The sequence below is a fragment of the Drosophila obscura genome, unplaced genomic scaffold, assembly GCF_018151105.1.
Source record: "Drosophila obscura isolate BZ-5 IFL unplaced genomic scaffold, ASM1815110v1 contig_4, whole genome shotgun sequence".
NCBI lineage: Eukaryota > Metazoa > Arthropoda > Insecta > Diptera > Drosophilidae > Drosophila > Drosophila obscura.
Window position 1 is genome coordinate 6,089,113 of NW_024542828.1, and position 25,733 is coordinate 6,114,845.

Below are 25,733 nucleotides of genomic sequence, written 5' to 3' on the forward strand. Positions count from 1 at the left end.
GTTATGTCGCATGCAACGTGCGAAAGTAGGCCAAATTGTACTGCAACGTGCAAAAAATAGTAATCAATGCCAAATGGCACTGCGCATGACAGTTGCACCCCCAGTGTGTGTGAGAAGACACTCTGTACATCACTGTCAAGGGTCAATAACATGTCGGTTGGCCAAAAACTCCCAGCCGACCGGCGCGGCGTGACTCAGATGGCAAACTCCCTTCCCTTCCCACCAACAAACATTCCATTTCGTACTCGCTCACACCCATCAGGTAGATGCAGGCGGCTGCGGCGTCTACCTACTCATAGCTGTAAATTTTCCGAAAAAAAAATGACGCCCATGAAAAGTACAGACATGCATTGATTTACAGTTGTATATGGTTTCCGTTTAATTCAGTACTTATGTTCCATTTTGTCGGTAAATTTTCTCTTGATCGATATTTGTTTGAAACATAAACGAAAATGCACACAAAATTGCGTTGTTGCTATCAAAATATTATTTTTTTTTTTACCATGTTATCAAATTACAATAGTTGTTTCAGATCTTATTTAGTTTTAGCTACTGTATTTTGGTTCTTTTCTCCCGGTTCGCATTTCGCTACAACCACAAATTTGCCTGCTCTGCTGCATTATTTAAACAATAAACATTGAAATGAAAATTATAGAAAATTTGGTTGTACTTAATAAATCAAATAAAATCGCATCGTTCGGTGTACTGGGGAGGATTCGTCAGCAGTGTAACATAAATTTAGGACTTTCAAAAATTGTAACTAATTATCGGATAAATATATAGAAGGTATGCATGAGTATGTTCCTCTGGTTGGGGTCGGCAGGGGGCGGGGTCGGTGATGGTGCCCCATTCCTGTGTGTCTGCTGCAGCATGGGGCGTTGCTTCTTTGTGGCCGTGGCTGTGGGCCTGAGGTTGTCGTCTTCGAGGCTGCGCGCCATCCCGTGCAGATACAACAGCTAGACACGCACACTCAGAGTTTAGCACTTCTCCTCCTCGAGACCGTGCTTGAAGAACATGAGCACTGGAATGCTCTGGCCATCGATTTCGCGGTACTCAACCAGAGAGACCATGCCATCGCAGTCCATGGACTCGCCGGTGAAGAACTGCAGCTCCTTGAAGCGGCCCAAGATGTCCTTCATGGCTTTGTTCATGTTTGTCTTGAAGACATCCACCTGGTCGGGCGAGTTCTCCTCCAGCTTGGCCAGCACCTTCTTCATGTAGTCCTTCAGGTAGAGGGTGTACGATTTCTTGTCGCCGAAAGCGAAGCATTCCACCAGACGATGGTTCAGCACCACATCGACGCCGGACTCCACGTTGGTGTCGGTGCCCTCATCGACCTCCTCGGCAGATGCATTCGCACCTTCGAGTTTAATTTCGTCGCCAGTACGGCTGATCAGCTTGCCATACACCTCGTAGATAACGTCATCCACCAGCTTCATTTTGTAGGTGTCGGCGAACATCTCGTCCCCGGTGATGATATCCTTGTAGATTTTCATGGTTGCTGGCGTTGGATTTGCGAAAAGATGGCGTTCAAATTCCTTGCGAATCTGCTATTATACTGCACCGAACCGGGACCACGGCGGGAACAACTTGCCACGCGCTATTTCGAAGAAAAAGAGTGAGCAAGGAAAAATGGCGGTGCAGTGTGACAGCTCCTCAGAAATATACCGAAATATACCATGCAATTCTCAAAATATACCGTAATTATACCGAAGAAAAAACTAACTTAACCCACTTAACACCCCTCTATTTAAAAAGTTGAGCACCCTTTGATAAGCCGCGGAAACGATTACTGTTTGTACGTTTTTCTTCTTCTCTCTCTTGCCTCTTTACTAAAAAACAATTGTTATTACGATAGCTTTTACCTGAAATGCGTCAAAAATGTGATAAGTTTCATAATATTCGTGCGTCAATTGAAGTACCCAGTGGGCGACAATGGGCTAACATTCGTTGCTTATGACCGGAAATCATATTCCATAATTTTGATATTCGGTTGAATGTTACTAGCTAGTTGGCCCTCTCAGCTCTAAACAAATAATTTTAATCGACATAAATCTTCTACATGATTTTCTTGTTTTTAGAAGTTCTTTTTATTGCATTGTTTACATAAAAATACTCAAACAACAACGGCCAAAGCATAAAACGTAAATATTGACTAAATGTGACGTCATTGTTGCTGAGCAAGAAAAAATGGCAGTGTAGTGTGACAGCTCCTCATACCGACATATATACCATTATACCATATAATTCTCAAAATATTCCGTAGTTATACCGAGAAAAATACTTAACGGATACTTACATAGGTGGTAATTTTCAGCTTCTGTTATACGGTCATACAAGTTCAAGAGAAAAACACTGAAATGTACGTAATTTTCCAATTTTAATACATTAAAACTAATTAAAATGTTTGCCTTAGGTATGCACTCTCCAGCACTCTTATTCGGTCGCCGGCCTTGCGCCAGGGCCTCAAGATGGCCGCTGCCAATCGCCAGGTATCGCTGAAAGTTGTCTCTGTCGGCTCCACCGTCAAGGATGAGACCTACTTCGAGAAGAACGAACGCCTGGGACGCGAAATGTCCCCCCATTTAACCATTTACCAGCCACAGCTGACCTCCATGCTGTCGATCATTCACCGCGGCACTGGCATGGCTCTGGGCGTCGGCGTTTGGGCTTTGGGTTTGGGTGCACTGATTTCGTCTCACGACATCAACCATTATGTGACTATGGTCGAGGGACTCCAATTGAGCGGCGCCACATTGACGGCGCTCAAGTTCATCATCGCCTATCCGGCGGGATATCACACAGCGAACGGCATTCGCCATCTCTTCTGGGACACGGGCCGTTTCCTCAAGATCAAGGAAGTGTACAGCACTGGTTATGCAATGGTCGCCACCTCTTTTGTGCTAACTGCCATACTGGCCCTCATCTAAGCTGACTAAGCTGTCTGTCCTCAGGACATTTGGTGCGGGTTGTGCATGTTAAATATTAGTGTGAATATCGTGTTAATAATTCATTGAATGCATTGAATACATGTAAAGTATATTTATTATTGCCAGTCGGTTTGTTCTGTTGCGTAACAGTGGCTTCGTAGTGGCTACGCGCGGGGACTGCGCAGCATTTGATAATTTATCGCTGCTGCTGCAATTCCGCCAAATGGCGTGGCGTGTTGTTGTGTTGCCTTTAGACGGCTTTTTCTAGGGGCTCAATTTGTGTGTGCATAAAGGCATTTAATGCTCCAATGCCAGCTGTGGAATTTTCGCTAGATCATTGTCGATTGCCATTCTATTTTTTCGGATTCAAAATGGCCCAAACAGGAGAGTGTTTGTTCGTCGTTATTTGAAGAACTTTTGTCGCAGAAAGGAAACATAACTGAGCCCTCAAATGTAAAAGGGGCATGTCTGTCTATTCCTTAGTTTGTGCTCAGGAGATCATCTAGCGCTCCTTATTTTGGCTTAGAACAAAGTTAAATTGAACCCAAATCAATGCACAAAATGTATTCAGCTGCCCGAGCCAGAGCCGGATCTGAAAGAATAATGAAAACTTCAGCAGCCTCTGAAGCTATCATTTTATCATTTAATTTTAAAATATAAACTCATTTGTTTGGTTGACTTTCTTCCAACTTAAATTTATTTATTTATTGTGAATTTTGGATTATCTCTCTTGTAAAAAGCTGCAAACTGTCGGGTGCAACACTCGTGTACGAGTTATGAGGCTAAAATGTATCTAACAACTAATATCACAATCGATGTAATGTAATTGAAACTTCTCATCTGGTGAATTGCGGATGCATTTGTGTGGGCGTGTGGGCGCGTGGGCGCGAAGGGCTATCTATTATTATTGTATGTTGCCATGTTTGCTGGCCTCCGTTTCTCGTTCCCCATCGCTGTCGTCGCTCGTCTTGTGGCACTGATCGCCAGAGTCAGAGGTCAGAGGTGGTGCTGGTGGCGGGCCATCGAGCAGCTCAAAGTCACAGACCAAAGAGAAATGATCCGATGGATACTGATAGCTGGGCGTACGATTTTTGCCAATCTCTTCGCCTGCCGGAAATTCCAGACAGTTTTTGATCTGCAAAAATGCGAATGCGAATGCGAACAGTGGTTAAAAAATGTCTTTACTTTTACTGGTTTATATAGCCAAAACATCTGTTTTGGGCTGCACCCACCTTGAGCTGATCGGGTGTATAGAAGACATAGTCAATGGTGTGACACTCCTCGCCCTCTTCGCGTATCTTCCAGGTGGTGTATGGCGGCTCACGCTTCATCGACTGCGCCACAAACTCATTGACATCCGCGCTGGGCTGGAGTATCTGCTCCCGCTCCAGCTTAACATCCGCATAGGCGCTGCCCAGTTTGAACAGATCGCAGCCCAGTATGGTGGCATAAATGGGCTCGACGGGCTCCGCATTGAAGTCACCGCACAGCAGCAGTGGCGTCTCGCCAGCAAACTGCTTAACGAATCGCATCAGATCCCGTCCCTGCTCGTTGCGCAGCTTGGCCAGCAGGGCGCCATGACGCGCCTTCAGATGGGTGGTGCAGACACAAAACTCCCGGCCGGAAGCCTTCAACTGTAGTCGTGCCGCAATGGCCACCTGATTGCTCTGCACACGCCACACCTCCAGGACGCGCGTGTCGTAGCCCAGCAACTGCAGCTTGTCGCGTTTGTAGAAAATGGCACAGCCATCGGGCCCGTTGTTCTGCTCTATATACAGACAGGGCGAGTCCGGTTTGGGGAAGAAGATGCCCGCATAGTTCTGGCTGCCCAGCACCGTCTGCAGGAACTTAAAGTGGTCCACTTCCTGTGCGAAAGAAGGTTTGGGAGCGGCATGTTAAAGCGCAACTGCTGGGCGGCAAGGAGTGGGTGTCATCAATATACTTGCAGACAAATGACATCGGGCTGGTTCTGCAGAATCTCCTGGACAATCAGGTACTTGCGATGCTGCCAGTCCAGCGCCTCTTCGGGACAGCGCACAAAGCCATCGTTATGCTGGCCCAGAGCTAAAACGAAAGCAAAGCGATTAAGGCTTAAGGATTAAGAGGCCTAAGGAGCACTGGGTGCTTACTCTGCGACAAAATATTCCACTGCAGCAAACGAATGTTCTGCAAACTGTCGCCCTCAATGGGTGCACTGCAAACTGCCAAAAATCAAAACTTAAATTAAAAATAAAATCCTTAAAAAACTTTCAATACAATTTTGTACCTCTCGAAACAGTGTTCAGCTGGAGACAACGCAGTCCATCGGTGACATCCTCGCCCATTGAGAGTGGCTTCAGGAAGCATCGGGATAGCAGTGAGGGCTGCTCAATGCCCACGCCCCTCGACTGCTGGACATGCTGCAGCAATGCCGATGTGCTCAGACCCTTGGGCAGTTCCAGACCATCGTCCTGCGAGTCCACATTATTGATCTTTGGCGCCGAATTGAATGAGCCCATTCTAAAAGAGGTGTGTCATAAGGCTATAAGTTAAATTTTGGAAATTTGGAATTTTTTTGCAGCTAAAAACGTGCTTCAAATTCTCCTATTCAATTATATTGCATTTAAAACATGGGAATATGCTTTCTTTTGGCATTCCAATCGAAACAACTTGCAGCAGCAGCAAACGACAACATCAAGAAACAACAGCAACGAACGAAAGAACGAACGAACGAACGAACAACAACAACAACGAAGAAGAAGGAGCAGGAGTTTGGAAATACTCACAACGCATCCGGTTTTCTATATAGAATTTTTCGTAGTATTATGCTGAAAATGAACAGACTATGACTATGTCGACGACTCGTATTTAATTTTGCCATATTTCCTTTGCTGCAAAGAATCATAGTGTGTGTGTGTGTGTGTGTTTCGTATTTGGTTGGATTAAATATTTTTAAAAGTATTTAAGTATTTTTGAACGATTTTTGTCACGTTAAAATAAAGCACAGACAAAAGGCACACGAATTAAAAGCAAAATAAATAAATATTTGGCAAGCAGAAAGTACGAAAATTAGGCAAAGCAGCTGGAAGGAAATTTTAAGGAGCTATCTGTATGGAAATTCTCAATGAAAACCTGACAGCACTGAAATCCTGCAAGAATCAAATGTCAGAGACCATTTTTGAGCTAAAGTTTCACGTTTTTAATGATTAAAAAAAACTTTAGTCCGACATGTTCGTTTAGCAGTGCCTATTTACAGGATTCACAGAGTTTTCACTATTTTTTTTATAATAATTTCCACGTGGAAGAAAAGTTCTTTATATATGGAGTAAAACACTAGTGTCCTTTCCTTGCTACTACAATTAAAAATCCATTCGTAAACTTAAGCACTCCAATCCAAAATATCTCTACTCTATCTCTACTTTAATCACAATCCAGAAATATGTAGCTGGCGTCTTTAATGCACATTTACGCAGACAGATCAGACAGATCATTAGATATTTTTGGCTAGCTCTCAGCTCTCAATTAGCACTTTTGCTCTGGTTCTGAACTGACGTTTAAGCGCAGATCTTGCGCTCCGTGAGAGATGCTGCTGCTGCCCAATCGCGAGAATTTCCCACCCACGCCAAAAAGTCGCACGCAAAAGTCTGGCAAAAACAACAACAACAACAAAAAAATGTCGCTCGGTCAATAGCTTCACACAGCTGTGTGTAGGGGGGGCGCTGCTGATTCTGGTTCTGAAAAACCAGTTCGGTTTGGGAATACGAGAGATCGAGAATCGAGCAACTCTCTGCTGCGGCTGGGGTATATGGGACTGGATTTGGGGTGTACGGGTTTCAGTTTGTCAACGCAATCAATCACAGCCAGAGCCAGAGCAGAGCCAGAGCAGAGCCAGGAGAGCCAGCAGATCAATTGCTGGCAGGAGTAGCTCTCGTAGCCAGATCTCTCACCTGGTCAGCATCACCTTCTGTAGGTAGGATTTGCGATCGTTCTTGCAGGGCGCCTTATTGGCGCGCTTCATGTGCATTGCTTGCTCCATAACTGACGGCAAAACGGATGAGGACGTATCGCTGGATCTGATGTCTGGTTTAAGCTTGGGAAGGATGTAACGATTTTTGGGGGGCGAAAGTTTTTAGTTTGATTTTTGTTTGATTTTTTTGTTTATTGATTTTGTCCAATTGGAAACTGGGAGGATGTGGAGCCGAAATATGTGTGTGTGCTGGAACGAGGTGCGCTTGCAAGCGACTTTGGCCAAACTGAATGCCAACTGAAGTGCGGCGTTTTATTAGAGAGATGATTGCCCGCACGCCGGCCGCAAAAAAAAATGAGAACGAAGATTCAGAGATACAACAAGAGTAGCAGGCAGCAGCAGCAGCAGACAGCAGCAGGGAGCAGGCAGCAGTGAGCAGTGATCAGGGGTGAGGCGACAACGCACAAACGAGTATTTCAGCTTGTGTGTAGTATCTGCAAGATACGTAGAACGAAGATCAATACGATGCTCTGCTCTGCTCTGCTCTGCTCAGCTGTCTCACGTGCGTGCCTGTGTGATGTGATGTGATGCCCGAATATGCTTAACAAAGAGAACAATTCTTGACGGCCCCTGCTAAATATTTATGGATGCAGATATGGTGCGCGTATTGCGGGGTCAGCTAATGAAAACAAAAGTGAGTTATGCAGCAGCAACAAATAATGAACATCCTTAGCTAATGTCCAGACCCTGTTGTATGTCTAAACAGCAAAGTCAAGAATTGCAAATTGTTACCCAAATGCTAATCCCAGACAGACAGTCTGTCTGGCAGACACAAATTCTGTATACAGCAACGCAGTTACATGCGTAATGAGTGTGTCTGCTGGGCATATATACATATATGTATACATATACATATGTATATATATAGTTATTCCATCTGGTGTGTATCCTACGGTTGGGGGGTGTCCTAAAGACAATTAAGGCGGCATTACCTGGGTATGGGCACGGCCACACGTCTTGCGAACGTCTTCGATGTGACAATCAAACGCGATGTTTTCATTAGAAACTCCATCTTTGGATGTGTCTTTTCACGTTTCACGTTTCACGTTTCGCGTTTCTCGTTTGAATTTTTCTTTTTCTTGTATTTTTTTTTTGTGTCTCTTTAGTCGCTGGTTAAAGTTTTAGTAATTGTCTCTTAGTTTGGCTTAAAACTTTCAGTGTATTAGCATTAGGATAGCTTGAAATGTTTTATATTTAATTTCAGTATGGCAATGTCAAAGAGACGCGGCCTCATCTGTGTTTCCTACAATAACAAACAAACAAAAATAATAGGGAACGAAATTATTTTATGCGTGGGTATGGGTATTGAATTTTTGGGATCTCATATGCTGAATATCTTCCATATCTTCCACTTGCAATGCGACGCGCCCACGAGCCGTAGATTTGGGGAATGGTTTTATTTTGCGTTTAGTTGGCTTAATCAGACGCTGCTGCCACGTGCCACAGACAGACACTTGAAGTTATTGTGTTATTGGCTTATCAGCCAAGCCACTCGCTGCGTGACCCGTAGACAATTACAAAGTATTTAATTTATTGATAGGTTAGCTAGCCAGCTGATGCGATTGCCAATACAGCTGGCTACATTTTGCCTATACTATTGATTAGGATTTCAGATTGCACAGCAAATTCCTCTACAGATATTTGTTTCAAATGAAGATGGTTCTCATTTTTAGAGTCACCGAAAGGTGACACCCGCGAGGTTTACGTGCGACACACAATTTGTTCATTTCCATGTAAAATTCCAGCACTTCTTTAGCTCTAAACTATATATATTTCCAACTTTCAAATGCAAATCAAAGAGCATCAATAGCCGAGTCGATATTGCCATGTCTGTCTGTCCGTCCTTCCGTCCGTCCCGATGAGCGCGTAGATCGCAGAGACTATAAGAGCTAGAGCAACCAAATTTTATTTCCAGACTCATGTGATATCACACGGCTACAAGTGCATTTCCAAATTTAGCCCCGCCTCCTTCCGCCGCCACAAAGGACGAAAATCTGTGGTAGGCACAATTTTAAAGATACGATAAAACTGAAAATGTATCGTAGAGAATGACCATCTCTAGCAGACTGCCGAATCTGAATCAGATCGGATCATTACTATAGCCAGAATAAAGAAATTTTCAGTTGCTTCCCCCACCTCCCCTCAACGCTGTTGACGCTACTCATTATCTTTCTCGTTCGCACACACTCTGCCCTGTGCAATGCTCGACCTTTGTGGAGATGTAGAATATACATTGTGTATGTATAATCTACATTTAAGATGTGTAATCGACATTGTAGATGTGTAAAATATATACTGTATAAGAGTAGAGTCGCGTCCACAGAAGCGACTCACACTTTCCTTCTCATTTTTTTCTTTTGTTTTCAGAAATTGGAAAATTGAATGCTGAATAAACTAATAGAAAATTTCACTAACTAAAACCTTAAAGCATTTTTTTTAGCCAAATAAAGGCATTCAATTTAGTCATAAATCCACAGTTTAATTTGTATCGTATTTAATTTTTTCTGCCACATTTTCAGCCGCCTTTCACGCAACTACAAAACAAACAGACAACCCGACCACCCTGATGATCATTTTGCACAAATTGTGCAAGGTTAGTTTATGGGTTTTGCTCTTTCTGCTGTTGTTTTTGCTGCTGAACAAAAAACGGGGCTAAGTGGCTGTGGGGCCGGACAATGCCCAAGAACACTTGACACAGAGTCCAGCCATGAACTTGATTTATCAGACAGGTAGAAGCTGGAGCCCCCCAGGCCACAAGTTTCGGCAAACAGTCTGACGGGAATCTCTCACCTTACAAGATACAAGAGCAGATCGCGAGGCGGCTCATAATCGACGGTAAACGACGACGAAGACGATGACGGCGGCGGCACCGTGTCTCCTCCAACGGCAGCTGCAGTCTGTCTTCGATTAAAGTTGGGGCTGGCACTGGCCACACCCTGCTGCTGTTGCTGCTGTATCTGCTGTGGCTGCTGTTGCTGTGCCTGCTTGGTGGCATCCAGTTCGACATCCATTTCAAAATCGATTTCCAGTTTACGTGCGGCCAGACGCTGTCTCATTTGCACCGTGGAGGTCATTGCCGAGGTCTTGGCCAGTGCTTCCGCAATTTCGTATTGCTTGAGGAAATCCTGGCGCACACGTTGACTCTCCAGACTCTGGTGCTGGTGGCCACCCAAGGAGAGGCCTTGCGGCTGGCGGCACTCAGCGCCGCACAAACGCAGGCACATCTCATTTATGGCCGAGGACGCGGAGTTCAGCTGCTGATCTGCCGCTGGTGCCAGTCCCAAACAATTCAGACATGGCTTGGCCAACTCCGAGCAACCAGCCAGCTGTCGATCCTGCCCATAGTGGGCTGGTGGTGGCGGTGGCTCCTCGCCATCGGGCGTTGGTGGCTCATCCGTGACATTAAAGTAACGCGGTGGCTTATCATCATCATCATCATCATCATGATCCCGCTGCTCCGGCTGTACGTGGTTGCGTCTGCCTGTGCCATCGTTCAGATTGAGATTCAATAGCAGCGCCGTCACGGGCATGGCCTTGCCCAAGGCAGGCTGTCGACGATGGCCATAATGCTCTTGTATGCAGTTTTTATTATTATCCATATTCTAGCACTTTTCGTCCATTGATCACTTTTGAATAATTTTATATATAGTTTTGCAATATTTTTGCAATATTTGTGCAAAATATTTAATATGCAATTTAAACGAGAGATTGAGTGAGAGAGCACTGAGACTACGACCGACTGTCCGTTTAGAACATCCAACAATTAATACGCGCGTGCGTTGCTTTTCCTTATTTATATCTTTGTCGGGCGGCTCTGGCCGGAGATCGAGGCAATCAAGTGCTCCCTCTCCGCACATCTCGCCGCACTCTCATTAAAAAAGAGGCAGACAGTTGTCTATCTGTTGCTGGTTGCTGGTTGCCGTTGCTGTTTTGCTGTTTTGCTCAGTTTCAGTCATAGGTAAATGCTCTCGATCGATCGTTTCGCTCATTTGGCGCTTGGGTTGTTCCTCTGGCTAAAGGCAAACCACATTTGATCACTTTCCAAAATGTCAAATTCACAATTAACCGAATCACAAACACACATTTACTGTGATTTACTGCCCCCAAAATTGCCTGCCTCCCTGCCTGCCTGCCTGTCTGTCTGGAACTTTCATTGGCTTCCCAATGTGATCCCCCGTCCCCGCCATAAACTTGAACTGATGAATCAGCTGTTGGGGCAGTGTGTTGTGCATTGTGTTGTATGTTAAACATACAAAACATGAATTGTATTTTGTTCAATTAAAATAAGAATATATCTATATTGTACACTTGAACTTGTAGCTGTGCTCGAGGTTGAGGCAAGAGTGAAATAATTGCTAAGCAACTGAGAGAGAGAGAGGGGGAGTGATCTATGTATTTATAGGCTTGATTAATATGCACTAAATAATGGCTAGTTAATGAAGAATTATGTCTCAAAGGAAGACCAGAGAGATGGAAGAAATATTAGCAGGTTTTTTATTCCCTAAATAGGCTCTCCATTTAACTTCAACTTCATGCAAGAATAAACTAAAATCACTCCAATAAATTGCGTCTTGATTTCCCTTAAAGTCATCTGCAAGTTTTTCCGTAATTTTCAACTTCCTTAAAGAGTGAAGAAAAATGTTAGGCAGGTCGTAACTATAATTTCATATCTACTGATAGATAAATAATGAACAATTTCCAATCACAAAAGATTGATTAATCAACTGTTTGTCTGTTTGTCTGCCTGTATGTCTGTCTGGGGCTGCCTGTCATTTGACATCCACACACATACTCGTATATCAATAAAGTTCCTACCCCCAGGAAACAGGGGGAAAGCAAAGCAAAGTGCACAAAACGACATCAAAACCTCCAATGCTAATTTGTAGCTAATAAATTATCATAGCATTTCATGACTTTTGCTGCTCGCTGCTGCCTTTCATAATTTGCATTAATTCAAGAGCAAATTAATTGCATTTCATTTGTTGGCTAATAAACTAAAAACGAATCAGATACAACTAAACAAAAAACAAAACAACTTTCATTCATTTCCGCAGTGAGTCCATATGAGTCCACGTATTTATATCTAGTTTTTCTCTAAAATTAAAGATCGAATTTAATTTTTTTTTAAATATTTTTTTTTTAAGGTTTATGAGCCATTTTCTTTAATCGAATCATTCTATTCCTTTAAGTACTTATGCAAATGTAGATATACATATGTACATATATGCAGAAATAAAAGGTTATAATTCTAAAAGTTTCTCCATAAACTTGAGCAGTAAGGATCCCCTTACTAGATCACAGCTTTTATTCAATTCAACGGCGTGCATTCATTTGAATTAAATTAAAGAATAGAATTCAAAATCTGCCCCTGAAAAGTTATCCACGAATTGTACACGTTTCTTACATGAGCGCTTTACATACTTTACATTTTACAAGCTTGTGCGAGTATGTATGATCCATAGCAGACTTTTAGGCGTGAAGAATGTATAAGCAACATAAAAATATGTGTTGGCAGCCATATTTTTCGGGAATACCCCAGCCAAGTGAATTTATTAACTTAATTTAATTTATTTAATATGCATCCATATCCGTAAAAAACAAAATTTACCATAAATTCAACGCGAACGCCTTTGTAGATGTAACACAGGAATTACTGATCAAATATAAATAATTTTGAACTGTGTATTTGCTCAATTTATAAACACTATTCCAGCCATGGAAAACTTAAAACTTCAAAATATTTACTATTCATATTTACTCAATAACGTTCCCACCAGCACCACCATATAGTCCCTTATCCCCTACTACTTCCCACTCCCTAAATAGTCCCTTATCCCCCTACTTTCCACTCCCTAAATCAACTAATTTTCCCTTTGTGTGTGTTTGCTCTGCTGATAACTTCAACTTGGTCTATCAACTACAGTATTGCCAAGTATAGTTATCACACGTTTAGGCACCCAACGAGAAGTAATTCTCGATATCCCAATAATTAAATATAATATTTATTTACTTCCCCTGCCCTGGTTTTACCATCCCCTTTATTTCTCTTTGGCTGTTTGATATAAATTCGGTGTGTGTTTTTTTGTTTTGTTTATTTTTTTTTTTTTGGCATTGCACTGCGGAAAGTCGTGTCGGAATAAACAAGAACGGCGGCCGACATTGAGTTTTATTTATATATGGCTATGGCTATATGTACTCTGTGCACTATAGAGAACCGTCCCTCAACTTGCCTCATGAACTTGTACCAAACGCTAAACTTATGACAGTTCTAGGCCTCTCCTGGGTAGGGCGTACGCGTGTGGCATATTGAATGCCAATATAAACGCTGTAACGGCATTACTTTTCAGCTAAATTGTTGCTGGGACACCTGTTCAGCGTGGAGGTGATCAGGTCATCGATCTTGCGTCTGCCTACTAGCTCAATATATCAATTCCAGGCAAAAAAAAAACAACCAAAAAAAAACGAATAGGCACAAGAGACGCCTGTGATGTGATAAGCTTATCAGTGATTTGGCGCTTATTGAATTAAAGAATCGACTATTCGATCGACATCGACTATTCGATGACCTATAAATGAGAGCTCTAGGGAGATGGATGATACATGCAGCTGGGCGGGCAGGTTATTTTAATACCCAAAAAGGTGTTAAGTATGACAGAAGCTGCGCAAGCAATTTACTTTGCTTCTTTGACTTTTTAAAGGTTTTGATATTTATAGGCCATCTAAAAATCTGCCGTTCGAACACTCTAAGGTTACACAAAATGTCTTGCCTTGGCTCCGTTTTCTTATCTATTTTATAGATCATCGATTGATATTTTTGCATGCCTCAAGGGGATAGTTTTTGTCAGATTATAGAGCATCTAAAGAAGCTTAACACTTGCAGTTCTTGCTGAAGAACCCTTCCCGCACTGTAAGCTGTGAGAATAAATTACCATTTAGGTATACAAATTCCATTTTCTTTTGGTTTGCAATTCAAAGTTAAAGATCTTGTTTAGTTCTGCTAGTATTTTATTTTAATTATTACTCGCACAAGTAAATATTTTTCTGTCGTTTGAGCAGCACAGTTTTTGGTTTCTAGGGTATAGAAATACTTGAAACGCTTTGCTTAGTTTTGATTAATTTGTTATACAACCGCATAGCGACAGATTGGGACACACACACAGATGTACATTGTAATCGTAAGTGTACGTGTGTATGTGCACTATATCGCGTCGACTTTTGCTTGGAAATAACTGGTTCTACTCCGGCCAAAGCTGACTCCAGCTGCCTCTCAATGGATCAACGGGACGACTCGAAATTTAAATGGGGTACATTCGTTCATTTCCGAATGGTTCGTTCGATTCGTGGGCGCATTTTTGCAAGCGATGGTTGGGCTTTCCTCATTCAGCACAGGATGTTATGGATGGTGTGTGTGGGAGTGGGGTGTGTCTTGGTGCACAACTCACCATTTTGTTGCCCAGTGAGCTATGCATTCCCACACATGGTTAAGTAGTGAATCGAAAGAGTATCCAAGAGCAGTCGAAACGGATCCAGAGAAAGATCTGTGTCTATTAAGTAGAATTTTTACAAAGGCGAAATTTAATTAGTTCTAATGCCTCCGACGAACTGCAAAGAACTAAACGCGATGGATGGTGCTTTGCGACATTTATACACTCCTCCCACACAGTACCACAGAGAGAGAGAGAGAGTGGGAGAGAGAGAGTGGTGGAGCATAATGCTGATAAGGATTACTGATAGCAGTGTGCGCGCTCTACCCCCTCTAACGCTCTCTGTTTGGGTGTCTGTCTGACTGAAGCGGTTGCACAATAATCGCTCGCTACTCTCGCTCGGCCTCTCTCTCACTGTCTCGCTCTGTGGCCACCTCATTATCGTAATAAGTTCAATGGCTCAAGCTCTCAGGGTCTGTAATGATCTCTGCTGTACCCATACTCGTATATATGTACATATATATAAATATGTTTACAGTTAGTATTTAATTTGGTTTCTAGGGAGCTTACTCTGTATTACTCTGACATTGATAGGGAATATACTCGTAAATAGGCAAAGACTATGGCAAGGCAGGGTAGGGCAGAAAGAAGAATGAAATGAACGCCATAGCACAGCTCACAGCTACATACTCCCACAAGAAGTTCTGTAAGATTGTAAATACTCTTAATAAATCGTGTTAAAGGGCAAAAAGAAGTAAAGCATAAATATGCAGAAAATATCCTCTTTTATAATGAAAATATCTACTACGAAAAACAAACTGAAAAAGCTGAAAAAATAATTTAAATAATGAATGAATATGAATAAATTATTTTGTTGCATTTTGAGATGAAATGACGTGATTCAAAAGAGTGATGGATTTTTTATGTTTAATTAATTTGAATTCAATTGTTTAGAATTTATTAATTAAAGAAATTTAGATATAGCAATATTAAAGAGTATTGACCAAATGGGTGCCAGCAGTCGCGGTTACACTAATAATACAAATACATTTTTTTAGTAGCAGTTAAGTTTATTTATTAAAATAAAATTGAATTTATTAGGAAATTTTATATTCAAAATTAATTGTAACGTTTATTTTTCGCAGTTTATAAAAGTGAAGGCCTTTTCTACCATACAATAAAGGGAACGGGACTCCGTTCTTCGCGTAAAAGAGTTAACTGACGGAGGAAAGTATACCTGATAATGTATATAATGTAACCTGTAATAATTCCCAATACAAATAATGATGTAATGCCCGCTACCTATTTAAACAGTTAAGATTATTTACATTATGAATCACTCGGAGCTACATTCCGGCTTAAAATTAAAGACATCTGTCACAAGCACACACTCACATGATTCATTAGCCATTACTTTATTAAATGTGAGTGGGTCAATCATGGCACGATTTGTAAATCGAAGTTGATAACGAATTTCCACAAATGACGCGCTGCTCGTGTCTGGTGGCTTGGTCTTGTGTCTGGCTTGGACTGTGTATCTTATCGGTTATAACAGAAGCAGAAGCAGCAGCAGCAGCAGCAGCAGCAGCAGCAGCAGCATTGCTGCCACTTCTAAATAGTTCTCCGCATATAATTCTTTCACTCACATGTTGGCTATAAAAGATTCGATTCAATCGGGGGAAGGCCGTGTCGATAAGCTCTATTGTCGGGGGAATGCAGAAAAATGTGACGTTGCCTGGATTTATGTGGTTTTAATTAGTTTAAAGCGGTTGCATTTGCGTTGTTCTATTCGCGAATCCAGAGTATTGTCAAGGTTATTGCTGATCGGGGGGTTCGATGGGCAGGGGGGGGGCATACAACTATTTAGTTTTACTCATGTGTTTTGTTTTTTTTTTATAGCTCCCAGCCCCTAGCCCAGTGGTCTAGCCATTGAGATAAGATTATGGTTTTCGAGTGGACCCCACCACGGCCTTGTTTTAGTGCTGTGGTATAAAGTTCGCTCTCTATTTATGGTTACTTCATATGCGTTTTTTGTATATATAATGTTTGCTAGGTCTGCCATGCTGCTGCGATGCCTTCTGGGTTTCGATAAGAATTCGGCACTCACAACGTAAGCGTGCCGATCTCGTATGTATATAATATATTAAGAAATCATATACATACACATGTGTATGTACATATTTAATGTATACTTATTTTGTTGGAATTTGTACTGTGTTTTCTTTTATATACCAGTCATAGTGCCTTGCTTTGAGTGTTTTCTTATCATAGTCGGTTTTTTCTACATAAGGCGGCATTTGGTGTGTTTGTTCAGAATGGATTATGAGACTCACACATACACTCGTACATTCATATGTACGAGTATGCCATTCTAGAACTGAGTCATTCCAGTTCTTTCGAGTTTTCGGGTGACTTCCAAGCTGACTGGCTTAAGTTTTTTAAGTCTCTTTTGGGGTAGGTTGGGTCGGCTAATGAGCAATCTAGATATTGAGTACTGAGTAATTCTATTTTTGGGTAAGGTTGGGTGTGAAGGATTACTCAGAGTAATTGCATTAAAAAATTTAAAAAATGTTTATCTCTTTGCTTGATAGATTTTAAATTTGAATGATTTGATGACACAAATTTTAATGGTTGGGGAATAGTTATTGAAAGGTGATGTTTGATGGATTTTGGAGCTTAAAAAGTGTTGTAGTTTATATTATTCATTAATAAATTAATTATAGTAGTTCTAAATTCGAATTATAATTCTACATGATAGTAATAATTAATATTTATTTATTTGAAAATTATTGTGGGATTTATAGGTTCATACTTTACTTTCTTTATTGCTCAGTTTAAAAATAAACTGAAGGGTTGCATTAAATTAAGTGTTAGTCAATTGATAAAATATTACATATATGTATTGGAGTGAAATATAGCATAGTATAGAATGTATAATCTAGATTACTAGATGGATATTGTATGTAGTGCCTGTATATGCTATGGTATGTATAATTAATGATCACTTGATAGCCACACCCCAAAATTCTTTCGGGGTAACAAGTAGCCAAGTATCTGTCAATTATCATTATCCCCAGACAAACTGAGATCTTTTATATGGGAATGGGGGGATTCCCAACAATTGTGTTTAAATTATGGGGTCGTGTCTCTTGAACAAGGGCAACACCCCTCTTTAATCAGAGCGGATCTTTTGTGCTTGTTCAAATTATGTACACAACAGCCCTCAAACGAGCAGAACACACACAGATACATACATACATATGTATGTACAATGTACCACGTAGGCACAAGGAACCGTTATAGTACGAGTAATTAAGAACCCATTTCTGTTGTCAACCACACACACACACACACACACTCGAAAAACAAGAGAAATAAGCAGGCACTTGAGTAAATTACATGCACAAAGACCCCCAAAAACCAACCCAAAGCCACACCACCACCCCACCCCCCAACATATGGTTTGGCAAGCCGCACGGCCAAAGCTGTGTCTAGATGAGGTGAAAGCATTAGTTAATTAGTTTTAATGTGTGTAGATAGATAGAGAGAGAGTGGCAAAAGATATGTAAGATAGCCCAGACATTGGCCACACCTTATTTCAATAGACCCTGCCCCTAGCCGATTTCCTAGCAGCCTCAAACCCAAACAAAAAACGTGCGAGGCGCGCTAATAAAGAGAGAGAGAGAGAGAGCGGAAACTAGCCGGGGGGGAGATAGAGAGGACAGCAAGAGAGTGTGGACGACGAATCCCACACCATCTCTATGACTATCTCTTCCCCTGTCACCCGCACTAATCAGCAGCTAAAGAGGCGCATTGGAGCAGAATATATTTAAAAACAAAACAAATAATCGAAAAAAAAAAACGAAATAAAATGAAAAAGAAAGAAAACCAACTGCAAAGGTACAAAGAAAGAGCACCAGACGCAAAAAGCTTAATAAATGCAGAGAGCTCACAAAGGAAATTTGATTTATGAAAAGCAACGAAAATAAAAATCCCCCGTTGTTTTTGTTACAGTTCACTGTGGTTGTGGTTGTTGTTGTTGTTGCTGCTTTTGTTTGCTGCAAGACGGCCTCCTTCTTCGGGCAGCAACCCACTGGCGCTGTGGTTGTTGTTTTTGACTTTAGTGTTGTTTTGTCAATAAGTCGCAGATTTTTCCATGTGCAAAAGGGTGCACAAAAAGGACAAGGGCACAGTGCACACAACCCTAAAAACCACAAAGGACACACACAGCACAGCACAGCACAGTACTCGTATTAGATAATTATGAAAACTTACAACAATTTCTTGAAAAACTTATAAAATGCCACCACCAAGAAAACGAATGTTGAAATCAGCTTCATAGTTGCACTAAATAGATTTTGCGCGTTCGCTTGGTTTGTTTCGCTTATGTTTATGTAAATTGTATTTATTGTTTTTTTTTTTTTGTTTAGGTCTCCGTTTTTACTGCGAGTCAAAGTTTTTCAATCAAAGTACACTTTGTGCATTGAATTTTATTATTTTTGTTTTGTGTACATTTCTTGTTTGGCATTTGAGGCCCGAAAAAATAAACAAATTGCAGCCACAAGTCGAAAAATTAAGCTAAAATTTCACTATCAATGTCATTTCCGCGTCCGCGGAACACGTTTTTCACTCTACCGGGAACACACGAAAAAAAAAATGCTCGAGGAGATAACGCTTTCTATGACGTATGGCGCCATACGGGAAGAGAGAGAGAGACTAACTGTGAGAGAGAGTGAGCGAGCGCGCTTTAAAGAGAGTGAGAGTGTAACGCCGCAAATAAGTGCAAGGCAGCAAAAAGGGAAAACTTACCTAAGCTCTGACGACTTTTGAATGCTCTGCGACCGGTCGTGGATAGGAGTAAGTTATCATAAAAATGTTTTTTAACAACTGAATATATACAGGCTGGTTACTTACACAAACCTCTGTGTAATTATGAAAGTTACCAACAGAATTATAATGTTTTTAATTAATTATTCATTGGATTTTTTATATATTTTCATATACCTCTTTTAATTGAACATCTAAAAAAAAGAATATAATAGAGGCACTATTGTTGTTTATAATTAAGACTTACACTAAACACCTGAATATCGTGTTTTTCCCATGAAACAGATACCCTGCAGTGGAAGTGTACGCCGTCACGTCCACTTGTTGTGAGCACGGGGCAATAAACTTTTGTGTGGGCGTCCTTAAGAGAACCAACTAACTTAGCAGCGTAAGAGAGCTATTATTCAAAAGAGAAAACAAACCGAAGAGAAACTTATCTGAGCTTTGATTGCAGTAAAAAGCATAAAGCTCTCTCTCTCTCTCGGTTATAAACTCGAATAAACTGGGTGTAAACATATGGAAAAGCAGAAACTTTTATTAAAAGCTAACAGTGTTTATTCAACATGTGCATTTAAACTAATGATAATTTAACAGCAGCCCATACAGAGCGTTAACAGAGAGGAGGATTTTTTTGTGATAAATTCGAAAGGGGGGTTTCCTTGGGAATGGGAATCAGCAGTTTGAGTTTCTAAAATCATAGGCCGGTCCAATGCGTATGGAAATATTAATGGGTTCGTTCAAACGCTCTTGCATCAGCCTGCAAAACAAAAAATTGCTTGATATCTGTGTGTACATAGCAAGAGCCTTCAGGCCAAAAAAAAAAAATAACAATTGGCTTATCAGGTGGGAAGACTGTATATGTATATTATTTCTTACCGTTTATCTGCCTCGCTCTCGCAAGACCGATAGCCTTTGCGTTTGGACGACTTACTTAATCGCAGCGATCGCCTCAGCTCTTTCGGCAGCGGTTTGTTCGTCTCTCGCCTCAGAAATTGTCCAAATTTCTCGCATTTCTCCGTCAGACTGTGCCACACCATTAGGATCATGCGCTTGTGCCTGGATCCACCATCCGTTCGTGTGCCAGTATGGGCACCAGCACAGCTGTGCAGCTCGGTGGTGGACACAATCCACGACGACATGTTGACAAAGACTAAAAACTGAGACTAGGCCAGCCAGCTGACACCGTTACAGTGGCGACCGACCACCACTCAATTCAAGCATTTGATAAGGCAATCGACGGCAAACGGTTTCTGTTTTCTTTTTCATTATCATTTTCACGATGACACTAAACAAGTGCCGGAAATGATAGACCAAAGTTACACTCATTGCAGCTAAATTAGCCAGAGCCCCACACACACACACACACACACACACACAATCATTGTATTACCAAAAATATTTCCGGAAAATAGTCCTGCAAATTCAATAAGAACTGTCCCGCCCTGCCCAGAGGCAACGCATTGAACGATGTTCGGCGCCCAAAAAACGTTTGCTGGGCGGTAGGGTGCACTGTACAGTGTGCCGTTGCCACAGTTATGAATTTTTGCCCATAGAACAATTTCAATAAAAATCCAGCCAACTTCACTGCACTCCACTCCGTCTGCCTGCCTGTCTGCCTGCCTGCCTGCTTGTCTGTTTGTCTGTGTCTGTGTGAGAGTAAAGGATATGGCCACTGACAGCATGTCCTGCAACAAAATACAAATAGCTGCGTTTTTGGGACTACGCTACGCTCCCATGTGGCCAACACCTAGGGACATTTTCCGCCTGCTCCTCCTGCCCATCAAAATTGTGGCTAGCAAGTCCCAGCACTGACCATTGACGCCCATTACCTCCTTTTTGGCCCTGGCCATGGGGTATCAGCATCCAAACAAAATTGCATGTGGTTGAACGCAGTTTGGGCTACACACAGAGAGAGGGAAGGCCATTCATGTTGCATGGGTGGGTGGTGGTGTGGTCTGGTCTGGTGGGTGTGGGTGGTGGGGGTGTGTCCCGATGGTCAACTGCATTGTTATAACGAAAATTCGTTTATTGCCATATTGTTGGATTTTGATTTTGTCTTCGAAGCGACTGAACAAAAATGGAAACCGAATTTTCCAACCAAAGGCCACAGCCAACTTTGGATGGCTGGTCCCTGCTCTCTGTTGGCTTGCTGGGGTTGCTTGTTACCGTACAGGACCCTGTAACGTGCAATTATCTGCAGCATTGCATTGTCATGAGAATTGCCAGCACACACACACAAACACACACAGGATATAGAGGCAGGCAGGAACAACTTTCTGGCAGAGCCCTTAAAGCTCTTCTTTAGTCCGGGGCAGGGACGACACTCAATTGCGTTACAAGTGCCGTGCCACAGTGGCTCCTTCCCATAAACAGAGTGTGCAACGCAGTTCACGGAGTAGATGGCAGGCATAAAGTTGGGCATCAAACAGCACACGAAGGTTCATATAGGATTCACATGCTCGCATTACGATAAGTAATGAATATGCTTATATTATGGGTAGCAAGGGGGTCGGCTTAGGGCAGCATAAATGCAGTGTTTTTCTTATTAAATGGCACTAACACTGGATGTTGAGTAGCCGCCTCTGTGCCAGCTAACGCCATTGTCTTTTGGCAAATCTTTTTGGCCTCTGGGCTGGGGCTTTATTGATAACAAATCAGTTTCTGGGGCCAAAAGGCAGCTGACAGACAGACAGACAGATGTGCAGGCGGAGAGAACCTCTCTGCAAAGGAATTGCATTTTAAATTCCATATAAAATATCCATAAAATATCAAGCAGCTGTGGCAAAAATTCTGTGTGGGAAATGGGAATCCTTTTATGGTACAAAAATCCATAACTTCTGAATATGTCCATTGGCTCTGGCTGGCTGGCTGGCTGGCTGGCTGGCTGGCTGGCTGCTGGCTGATGCTTTGATAGCAAAAATTTAAATGCAATAAAAGTAAATAGCATATTTATTCGTATATATTTCTTATATTCATTGGCATTTCCCTTTTGCACTCTCAAACCTCTCACCACCACTGCACTTTATTTTGTGGGTTGCATTTTTATTAAATTTTCTATAAAATTCGTTTGGCTTCTGCAGCTGCAACTGCAGCAGCACAAGGTAGCATCAATGATCCCTTGACCGCCGCAGACGCCACCCAAATGTTCTGACCTTTTATTTTGTGTGTGTGTGTGTGTGTGTGCGTGTGTGTGTGGGTTATTTTGGCAATTTAAATATTTTGCATATCTCGTACAGTAATATACTCGTACTGCTGTTTACCGTTAACCGTTCGTTGTGCACGAAAACATTCTGCAAAATATGCAAATAAACTGTTGCATTTACTCCTAGAAATCAATCAAATATACTTTGCTGGCTGCTGCTCTTGCTGTATGCATCCCCAGCCTGGCTGATGGCTTCAATTTTATGCAGGGAATCGATATGTCCATATCCCTGGCCTGATGGCCTGGCCGTTCGACTGGGGTACGCTCTGCCCGGCGTACTCATCGGCGTACTGGTATTGCATTTCCATGAATTTTCATTGATTTTCATTTGCTACGAGAGCACGAGTATGCCAGTACAGTGGTCAAAGCACTGCCAAATATTTAATGTGCACGCCCAGATCTCTGAGCCTGTCATTTTTATGCCAGTACTCAAAAAAGTATATTAGATTTGTGGTAAAAGTGGATGTGTGCAACGCAGAGAAGGAAACGTTTCCGACCCCATAAAGTATATATATTCTTGATCAGCATCAATAGCCGAGTCGATATAGCCATGTCTGTCTGTCCGTCCGTCCGTCCGTCCGTCCGTCCGTCCGTCCGTCCGTCCGTCTGTCCGTCTCGATGAGCGCCTGGATCTCAGAGACTATAAGAGCTAAAGAAACCAAATTTGGTTTCCAGACTCATGGAATATCACACTGCTACAAGTGTATTTCAAAATTTCGCCCCGCCCCCTTCCGCCCACACAAAGGACGAAAATCTGTGGCAGGCACATTTTTAAAGATACGATAAAACTAAACGCAGTATCGTAGGGAATGCCCATATCTACGAGATTGCCAAATCTGAATCAGATCGGATCATAACTATAGCCAGAATGAAGAAATTAATTTTCTGTTTCTTCCCCTGCCCCCTCCTGCCCACACAAACACAACTCATTTTCCTTCTCGCTCGCACACTCTGCCGCTTTCAGTGCGCGAGCAACCCCTAGCGGAGGAGATGAAGAATTTAAATAGTACATGTACAATCTACATGTTAGATGTAGAATATACATTGTAGATGTAGATAACAGATGTAGCAAAAAAATGTAAAATTAAAAATTACATTTTTTTAATTTTAAAATTCTAAAAAATCATACGCTCAAAAATGTATATACTGACTGAGTACGGGTATAAGTAGAGTCGTGTCCCCAGAAGCGACTCACACGTTCCTTCTCGTTGTATCTGCTATTTGCAAATATGAAGAAAATTCATTGAATGTTTTAATGTTTACAGATAGTTTTAATATATGTATCACAAAATGTGCCAAACAGTCTTAAATTAATTGTGAGCTTAAGTTCATTGGAAGTTGCGCTCTCCCTTCAATCAAATGCTGTGTTGATCATTGGCTGTTCTACTTGATGTTGAAAATTCCCTACTTTATTTAAAGTTTTTCTCCAGTCTCCTTTTGGTCTGCCAGGCTTCTAGGCTTGTTTTTCGCTGCTATTTCTGCTGCCGCTGCTGCTGCTTCTGGTGTCTCTTCTTTGGCCTGGCATCGCATTAAGGCGGGTGGGGGGTCGGGTGGAGGCCCAACAACTGGCGACAGTCGGCGAGATAAATGTATGCCCAATGCTGATGTGCATGCAAATCTACATTTTTGGACGATTGTCAAAGAGCCGAAAGAGAATGGGGCTGCGGGTATTGTTGGTCCTCTGGTAGACAGATGTCAAGACATCAGACTCGTTGCTATGTGTGTGTAGTTGTGGCTTACATATGTGCCCCAAAACACACACACACAGACAAACTACATGAGCGCATTACAAGAACTAACAAAAAAAAAAAAAAAAAAAAAAGAGAAAACAAATGAAAGTTTATGTTATAAAATGCCAAAGTGTGGTGGCACAATCTATTGGCCAAAGAGGCGACAAACAACAACAACAACAGCAACAGCAGCAGCAGCAACATGGATGCTACAAATGATGGGTGCTAGAGATGGTGGGGTCTGTGGGGTGCTAGAAAGTGTGGAGTGTGGGGGGTTGTATGGTGGTGCAGGCATAAAATAGGGTATATAAGATAAAGGATATATGCTACTGGGGCTCTCCGCCACTCTCTCTCTCTCACTCTGTGTGCACAAGGGGGCCAACATATGGCGTTAAAGATGCGAACGTGCAACGAATCCTTGAAGCTTTTTGCTCTGCATCTCTATGTATTTTTCTGTACACCTCTCTCTTCACTCTCTAACTCTCAAATATTTGGCAGCTTAAAGTTTCTGTGTGTTGAGACTGTACTTAATTTTTGGGAGAGCTGGGGCTTAAGGGCATTTCCCCCACACACAACTTAAATTGCAAATCAAACGTTAAAGAGTTATGGACATGCATCTGTGTGTGTGTGTGTGTGTGTATCCAGCCAAACCACAACTGTCATTCGGTGCTATTTGCTTGCCCCCGAAGGCCTGTCAAAAAACAACAACAAAACCCATCAGTGCAGCAGGCGAAAGGCCTAAACACACGCGAAAGGCGGAGAGAAAAGGGGGCCATCGCATCAAGAAAGTTTTACCATTGCCATACCCATACAATCGACCAACCATTTGGCTTAAATATTTTATGCAAATTTTCAATGTAATAAAAATTGTTTTCTCCTCGTGCCATCACACACAAACACACACACACACATACACACATACACACACACATGCACACCCATACTGAGAGGCAAATAAAAATTGATGCCAATGCCGTTTGTCTTTTCATACATTTTTGCAGCTTCTTTTTGTTTTGTTTTTCGCTGTAGCTTTTGGCCAGAGCGGGTATACTGGCTTACAGAGGAGGTTTGTAGGGGAGGGAATTTCTTGATATATAAGTATTGTTGATTAGCATTAACAGAGGAATGAATATACATATGTCCCATGTTCTAAGTGCTCCTTTAATTATTTATTTAAATTATGAAGACTAACAAAACAATTCTGAACCTGCGACAAATTTATGGAGCACTAACACACCTAAAATCATAGCACATACAAAACTTAAAAAAATGAAAAAAAAATAAAAAAACTAATTAAAATAAAAAATAAACAAATTAAAAAAATATATAAATAAGTACTAAAAAGCACTAAAAACAATAACAAAAAATACAATTAAAATAAGTGATAATTAAAATAAATGATAGTTAAAATAATTGAATCTCTATGTAAACATGTAAAATATAAAATAATAATAAATAATAATAACATAAATAATATAAATAATATAAATAAATAAATATAAAATATAAGATTAAATATTGTAATCTCAACTATAAATCTTCTGTGACTAGTGCATTAAAAATAAGTTTTACTTGTAGCACTAGGAAAAAATCAAATAAATACAAACACAAACC

At 41.5% G+C, this 25,733-nt stretch overlaps 4 protein-coding genes across 11 annotated transcripts; 1 reads left to right on the forward strand and 3 right to left on the reverse strand.

Annotated features, from left to right (window-relative positions):
• Positions 1-354: 354 nt before the first annotated feature.
• On the reverse strand, positions 355-1,619 carry LOC111065828 (translationally-controlled tumor protein homolog). Its single transcript, XM_022354254.2, has one exon. The coding sequence runs from the start codon at positions 1,494-1,496 to the stop codon at positions 978-980; it is 519 nt and encodes a 172-aa protein (XP_022209946.1). The 5' UTR covers positions 1,497-1,619; the 3' UTR covers positions 355-977.
• A 638-nt stretch (positions 1,620-2,257) lies between these two features.
• LOC111065740 (succinate dehydrogenase cytochrome b560 subunit, mitochondrial) lies at positions 2,258-3,049 on the forward strand. The gene is made up of 2 exons (XM_022354120.2): positions 2,258-2,362; positions 2,417-3,049. Coding segments are annotated over exons 1-2 (516 nt in total). The 5' UTR covers positions 2,258-2,360; the 3' UTR covers positions 2,931-3,049.
• Positions 3,050-3,597: 548 nt separating this feature from the next.
• On the reverse strand, positions 3,598-18,981 carry LOC111065739 (nocturnin). 6 transcript variants are annotated; one of them, XM_022354117.2, is made up of 7 exons: positions 14,379-14,551; positions 7,869-8,179; positions 5,197-5,429; positions 5,060-5,131; positions 4,873-4,994; positions 4,163-4,795; positions 3,598-4,065 (listed from the first exon to the last, which is right to left on the reverse strand). In XM_022354117.2, the coding sequence occupies exons 2-7, from the start codon at positions 7,946-7,948 to the stop codon at positions 3,835-3,837; spliced, it is 1,371 nt and encodes a 456-aa protein (XP_022209809.1). In that variant the 5' UTR covers positions 7,949-8,179; positions 14,379-14,551; the 3' UTR covers positions 3,598-3,834. The 6 variants fall into 6 exon arrangements, with proteins under 6 accessions (XP_022209809.1, XP_022209810.1, XP_022209811.1 ...); XM_022354118.2 differs by lacking the exons at positions 7,869-8,179; positions 14,379-14,551 and adding an exon at positions 18,636-18,981; XM_022354119.2 differs by lacking the exon at positions 7,869-8,179.
• Positions 18,982-19,714: 733 nt separating this feature from the next.
• On the reverse strand, positions 19,715-20,365 carry LOC111065741. 3 transcript variants are annotated; one of them, XM_041594996.1, is made up of 2 exons: positions 20,064-20,365; positions 19,715-19,944 (listed from the first exon to the last, which is right to left on the reverse strand). In XM_041594996.1, the coding sequence occupies exons 1-2, from the start codon at positions 20,324-20,326 to the stop codon at positions 19,860-19,862; spliced, it is 348 nt and encodes a 115-aa protein (XP_041450930.1). In that variant the 5' UTR covers positions 20,327-20,365; the 3' UTR covers positions 19,715-19,859. The 3 variants fall into 3 exon arrangements, with proteins under 3 accessions (XP_041450930.1, XP_022209814.2, XP_041450931.1); XM_022354122.2 differs by having other exon boundaries at positions 19,852-19,944; positions 20,119-20,365; XM_041594997.1 differs by having other exon boundaries at positions 19,900-19,991.
• Positions 20,366-25,733: the final 5,368 nt, after the last annotated feature.

What these genes read in the sequence shown, in the direction of transcription:
- LOC111065828 (XM_022354254.2), bottom strand. Translation starts at nt 1,496, where the DNA reads ATGAAAATCTACAAGGATATCATCACCGGGGACGAGATGTTCGCCGAC.
- LOC111065739 (XM_022354114.2), bottom strand. Translation starts at nt 10,535, where the DNA reads ATGGATAATAATAAAAACTGCATACAAGAGCATTATGGCCATCGTCGA. An exon ending in GCTGAACACTGTTTCGAGAG is followed by an intron (nt 5,132 to 5,196) that starts GTACAAAATTGT and finishes GATTTTTGGCAG; the next exon opens with TTTGCAGTGCACCCATTGAG. An exon ending in CCGATGTCATTTGTCTGCAA is followed by an intron (nt 4,796 to 4,872) that starts GTATATTGATGA and finishes TCTTTCGCACAG; the next exon opens with GAAGTGGACCACTTTAAGTT.
- LOC111065741 (XM_041594996.1), bottom strand. Translation starts at nt 20,326, where the DNA reads ATGTCGTCGTGGATTGTGTCCACCACCGAGCTGCACAGCTGTGCTGGT. An exon ending in GAGAGCGAGGCAGATAAACG is followed by an intron (nt 19,945 to 20,063) that starts GTAAGAAATAAT and finishes TTTGTTTTGCAG; the next exon opens with GCTGATGCAAGAGCGTTTGA.